The sequence below is a fragment of the Myxocyprinus asiaticus genome, chromosome 50 (genome assembly GCF_019703515.2).
Source record: "Myxocyprinus asiaticus isolate MX2 ecotype Aquarium Trade chromosome 50, UBuf_Myxa_2, whole genome shotgun sequence".
Classification (NCBI taxonomy): Eukaryota; Metazoa; Chordata; class Actinopteri; order Cypriniformes; family Catostomidae; genus Myxocyprinus; species Myxocyprinus asiaticus.
Window position 1 is genome coordinate 21,964,841 of NC_059393.1, and position 6,277 is coordinate 21,971,117.

The 6,277-nt window shown below is 35.1% G+C and overlaps 1 protein-coding gene across 7 annotated transcripts; it reads right to left on the bottom strand.

Annotated features, from left to right (window-relative positions):
* Positions 1-172: 172 nt before the first annotated feature.
* LOC127439254 (hydroxyacyl-thioester dehydratase type 2, mitochondrial-like) lies at positions 173-5,068 on the bottom strand. Of its 7 annotated transcripts, XM_051695453.1 has the most exons (6): positions 4,724-5,036; positions 4,306-4,432; positions 4,026-4,112; positions 1,540-1,614; positions 1,332-1,410; positions 173-1,182 (listed from the first exon to the last, which is right to left on the bottom strand). In XM_051695453.1, exon 6 carries the CDS (start codon positions 1,077-1,079, stop codon positions 585-587), a length of 495 nt encoding a protein of 164 aa, XP_051551413.1. In that variant the 5' UTR covers positions 1,080-1,182; positions 1,332-1,410; positions 1,540-1,614; positions 4,026-4,112; positions 4,306-4,432; positions 4,724-5,036; the 3' UTR covers positions 173-584. The 7 variants fall into 7 exon arrangements, with proteins under 7 accessions (XP_051551413.1, XP_051551411.1, XP_051551410.1 ...); XM_051695451.1 differs by lacking the exon at positions 1,332-1,410 and having other exon boundaries at positions 4,985-5,068; XM_051695450.1 differs by lacking the exon at positions 1,332-1,410.
* Positions 5,069-6,277: the final 1,209 nt, after the last annotated feature.

The following is a 6,277-nucleotide window of genomic DNA, read 5'->3' on the forward strand; positions in this document are numbered from 1 at the left end:
AATATTATATAAAATCACTTTTTTATATATTATTTTTATTGTATAATAATCTTACAAGTTTTCTTGTTAAGGTTAAGAATATAAAGTTAGGGTTACCTAAAGGTTAACTTAGGGTTAACCAACCAACCCTATCCCAAACCAAAGAACTACAAGAGTTGGTTGGCTTCATTTCCCACAATATATTAGAATTGTTTTCTTTATCTTACAGGCATATTATTTTGGCTGTTATGTTAATGATCATCTTATTGATGATGCATGTCTTCTTATAAGTGAAATGTATTTCAATTTGTATTTTTTTAATTATATTTGAAATATTTTTATTATTATTATTATTTAATTTAATGTTTACAATCATGAATGCAGAAAATACCAAATAGCAACTCTCTAGTCTTTATGAAAGAGATAAAATTTATTTCAGCTGCACCTCAGAGAACAAAAACAATAAGAAACAAATCACTGAGCGCAGCATCACCTTTCAAAACAACACAAATAATCTAGAAAGAACATTTGATTCCTGGAAGCACATTTTGTACATAAACACAAGAAACTGAACAACAACATCCACTCAAAATGAAAGCAGTTTCTCATGATCCCTGTGCGTTCTCTGGCATCATGACCATAACCTCTCCCTCCATCACCACTTTGTCTTTGACAGCGCAGGAAACAGAAATGAAAGCAAAGGACATTTTGATCTTCTTGACCTCAGCTTCCGCCACCACTTCCTCTCCGATGTAGAGTGGCGCCGGAAAGCGTATTTCCTGATAGAGAAAAATGCAGCCTTTGCCAGGCATTTTCGTCCCCAAAACCGCTGAGATCAGACCGTTAATCAGCACTCCGTGAACAATGGGGTTCTCAAAAGAGGTTGTTTTGGCGTAATGAGGGTCGAGGTGGAGCGGGTTGGTGTCCCCTGTCAGCTCAGCAAAAAGTGCAACATCTTTGGCACTGAATGTTTTCGTTAGTGATGCTCGTTCCCCAATGTAGAGCGACCTGTACCCTACAGCGAGGCGAGCAGGAACTGTCATTGCCCTGGAAAATGAGTTAACTTTTCTGAAAATATATCTTCCAAGAATGAACGTCATTTTTTCAAGGTTTGGCACGTTTAGTCCCTTCTCACAAAGTTAAATTCTCTCCAAACTGCAGTTTGTGACTATTCCCGGACAAAGCTAGCAAAAACGTTGACACCTGCAATAATAGATAAAAAACAAATTAGAAAACTCATGATTTTTAGAGTCAACACAGACGTATGGGACTTGGATTAGAAGTTCAATGTGGTTCAGTGTTTGAAATGAGCCACCATTGTAACCACTCATCTTTAAACGAAGTTGACTCACAGATTACCAACATTTATGTACAAGGTTAGTTGAGCCATTCCTGGAAGAGTTCAATGATTTTCAAGCTCTTTACTGGCATCTAGTGTTAATTATAAGAATGCAAAGTCAGGGCAAAATATTGCTACACCAAATGTTGCAAAAAAGCTTAAGGGAAATTCAAATTTTAGCAAACAGAAAAGCTTCAAATGCAATGCTGGAAAAAACACACCTGTGTGACTCTAAAAGCACACGCCTCATTCTGATCCCAGTAATGTTAATGCACACCACAATTTCACCAGGCCCACTAAGAAAAAACAAACAACAAAAACAGAATATTTTGAATGTAGATTTATAACTAAACAAACAACTGGGCTGGCCAAATCTATAATGAAACAGTTTTCGTAAAACAGGTTTGATCTGTGTGTCAAGACACACACATTTCTGGCTACCACCCCTGGAGTCGCGAGTTCGCATCCCAGGGTGTGCTGAGTAACTCCAGCCAGGTCTCCTAAGCAACCAAATTGGCCCGGTTGCTAGGGAAGGTAAAGTCACATGGGGTAACCTCCTCGTGGTCGCTATAATGTGGTTCGTTCTCAGTGGGGCGCGTGGTGAGTTGTGCGTGGATGCCGCGGTAGATGGCGTGAAGCCTCCACACACAATGCACTCAGCAAGCCATGGGATAAGACGCGCGGATTGACTGTCTCAGACGCGGAGGCAACTGGGATTCATCCTCCACCATCTGGATTGAGGCGAGTTACTACGTGACCACGAGGACTTTAAAGCGCATTGGGAATTGGGCATTCCAAATTGGGTGAAAAAGGGGAAAAATCCAAAAAAAATTAAAAAAAGACACACATTTCTATTAGATTAGATTTACACTACAAAAAAGGTCCTAATCCTGAGCCTTGCGGGACACCCAAGTTTCACCGTATTCGCAAACAGCTCTACTTTAAGGAAAACATGTCAAAGCACTTTGGCGTAAATTACAGGATTTATAGATGCATGACGTGCCTGTTAAACACACGTAGTATTGCTGTCAGTGAGCTCTGATCAAACTTCAGCAGATCAAATGGAAAAGCAGCTCCAACCTGCCATACAGAAGAATCTTTAATTAAACTGCAGTTAAAGAGTCACGAAAGAGTCAAGAGAGTCTTATACATTAGATCACAGTTTAAAAACAACACTACAGAAAGTAAACAGAAGAGAAAATGTATTTGTGTTTTAATGTTATTTATCTAAATTCATATTATTTGTGTATAAAACCTTATAATTGATGCTGAAATATGTAACTACATCACTGTTAAAATACTTTCTCCTATTCCAGAATATGTGTATGAGAATATGTTTTAAAGTGTAAACACTGTGTCAAGAGACACTGTCTCAAGAGAGACAATAACATTGACTCAGCCAATGGTGTGAGTTGGGGGCGGGAATATCCATTTGTTTGATCAATGGCAAATGTGGAACGTATTCAGAAAGCTGTTTTGAAAACAATGTTTAGTTTTGAAATTCCGTTTGGAAACTGCATACTTCAGCTTTAAACAATTTAAATAAAGATGTAAAAATGTGATGCATAATTACTTTAATAACACCTATTGTATTACGAATTAAATCCACAATATAATTTTGCACTATAAAGTATTTTTAGTACACATCCAAATCTAGATCTACTTCTTGGTTGGGAATTTAAAAATGTTCTCCCAATATGATTCATTTTGAAATTAATTAAAACATTTTAATTTTCATGATGCATCACATTAGTTAAGTAATATTTCATGTTCAATACAAGTTTATTAGTTTATTAGATTATAAACGCACTTAAAACTTGTGTATTATTTCAGATGTAAAGTTGTTTTTTTGTTTGTTTTTTTTTCAATTTGGAATGCCCAATTCCCAATGCGCTCCGAGTCCTCGTGGTGGCGTAGTGACTCGCCTCAATCCGGGTGGCGGAGGACGAATCTCAGTTGCCTCCGCGTCTGCGACCGTCAATCCACGGATCTTATCACGTGGCTTGTTGAGCGCGTTACTGCTGAAACATAGCACGTGTGGAGGCTTCACCCTATTCTCCGCAGCATCCACGCTCAACTCATCACGCGCCCCACCGAGAGCGACAACCACATTATAGTGACCACAAGGAGGTTACCCCATGTGACTCTACCCTCCCTAGCAACCAGGCCAATATGGTTGCTTAGGAGACCTGGCTGGAGTCACTCAGCACGCCCTGGATTCGAACTCGCGACTCCAGGGGTGGTAGTCAGTGTCTTTACTCGCTGAGCAACCCAGTTGCATCATTACAGTAATGTTGTTGTGGCAACGAAGTTGAAAAACTGAATATAACTTTACTCAGAAAAGGTTTGTAAGCAATTTTATCACACTAAAATCATGTTTACATACATATTGTTTAAGTTGTGTGGCAATACTTTTGAAACGGATTGGCCCCATTCACCAATCACAACCCAGATTTTTGCTATTTTTTAAAGAAAAAGCAGGACGACTCGAAATTCATTTTTGTTTATTTGCTACAAATGCTGTCAACTTGTACTGAACCCAGAATATTCCTTTAGTAAAGAATTGTAATGACCGTTTGAGCAAATATTTTCACCCCTAATAATCACGTACTGGGGCAAAATCTACAATTTTATTAAAAACAAAACATTTACTTAAAACCGTAGAAACAATTAATGTTCTAACACAATTGAGACACAATATGCATACCTCTCCGTACAGATCTTTAAGTCCAGAGACAATCAATCATTTAAACTGTGCATCAGTAAGACTTCTGCCTCCATTCGCCAAAACTCCCTTAGACGGGACAAAGAGATAAAATGAAAAATAAACATAATAACAGAACATGATACTTTTAATATTATAAAATGCTGCATTTGAAAACGCCAGGGCATGAATCTGAACAAGTCAACACATCATATATATCAATAACCTTGTAGGCATTAGGAATATTGTCCAGATCAAAACTGACCTGTCTCATGACACTTACAAAGATATCTTCATATAATGGTGAACCGAAGCGTTTTTCAACACGTCGCTCAAAGGTTGATGTTTCATCCATATCTTGTAGTACTCTAGTCGCTAAAGCTTTTTCAATCAGACAGGCTGTCATCAATCTGTTTGAGGGAAAGCAAATTAAACCTTTAGTGTTGATTTAAAATAAAATCAAGTTATTTATGCATGTGACTGTCACTGCTGTAAGTAACTGTCACCTATATTTAACGCTCATGTATAGTCTCTTTAGTTTCACTAATTGAACAAAATAGAGATGATCTCCATATTTTAAATGGCTGATTCACTATCAATAAGTACTATGGTAATACCATGTATTTGGTCATGTGCCATGGTATCCCTGTACCTTGGTGCACAATGTAAATATATGAAATTGGTAATCATTCAGTACCTACCATGATATATATCAAAGAACCAGGCTGTTACCATCTCTGTACCATGGTAAAACCACAGTACTTTTCTCTAGGGTTACTATGTAAGTAAGCACACTTTTAGGAAGCACTATGTTCTGCAACTCACATGTAAGATATGCATTAGCTATTAGCTAAACAAACAGTCAAAATGGACTATGAGGATTTCCAGCTGCTACTTAATAACATATTTTACATTTATAAATCAATGACAGTGTTTAGAGGTTAACCCCCCCTGATATTTACAGAGTTGTTGGCTGTTTGCGTCCTTCAAGTGCTGCTTACGTAGAGTCATGCGCCACACACGCTCTCAAATCTCGCGAGAACAGCGCGATCTGCCAGTCAAACAAGAAATTACATGTAAATTACATTTGTTTTATTTGTAGTTTGGCTCTTTTCATGAAATGATGACAGATAAAAAATCTAAAAATTCGTATTATTTATTGTTTCAATCTGTGAAGACTTTTTCAGAAGATTCTTCAAAGTTTTTCCAGTTTGTTTTTTATGCCTGTAAACTTATTTTTGTAAAGTGCTTATTTTTTATTTATATTAAATGATTTATTTATAAATAATAATAATAATAATAATAATAATAATAATAAAAGTATTTATTTAATTATTACTATTAACATTGTATTTATTTACTCATCCATTTATGTATAATAATAACAATGATTATTATTATAGTTATTATTACTATTATTGAATTACATAGAAAATATTTGCATTTATAATTTTTATGTAAACATATACAGTATATTAAATTGTTTAAAACAATAATAAGAGCAACACCAATTTATTCATGAATTCATAATAATAATAATAATAATAACAATGTTATTGTTATCGTATTTATTTTGTATTAATAAATATACTGTATATAGTATATTTATATATATAGAATTTATTTATTTATTTATTCAGTTTAATAATCATAATAATGATTATTTATATAATAATAATAATTATTATTATTATTGCATTACACAGGATATATTTACATTTATTTACATATACATAAGTACATATTTATTAATTTAAAATAATAATAATAACAACAATATAGTATTTATTTTTATTCATTAGTTTATTCATTAATAATTATAATAACAATATTGTTATTATATTATATAATTATAATTATAATAATTATTATTATTATTATTACTGTTATTATTATTGCATTAAACAGGACATATTTACAGCATTTAACTACATCTAACAAAAGAACTGAACTACAGAGAAAGATCATGTGAGCGTCTCTTCTGTCTCTTTGGCTGCGTCTAAAAGCTGGCAAATGCTGCCTTCTTAGGTTGCATACGGAGGTAGAGTGAAAAATAAGGTGCCTCCCATACTGTTCTGAGACCAGTGTACTTAGAAGTTCCATTTTCACCAAAAATTAAGCCTCCCTTGCGTGTTTCAGTTCGGGGTGCGGGTCGGGAGGCTGGTTTTGTTCAAAGCATCATGATAACCAGCTCCCATTCTGGACACGTATCACTGTGCACGCTCAGGTAGGGCCGCGTTCAGCATTTCACAGCA

Excerpts from the sequence above, each read along its gene's own strand:
- LOC127439254 (XM_051695451.1), bottom strand. The coding sequence starts at position 1,079 with ATGACGTTCATTCTTGGAAGATATATTTTCAGAAAAGTTAACTCATTT.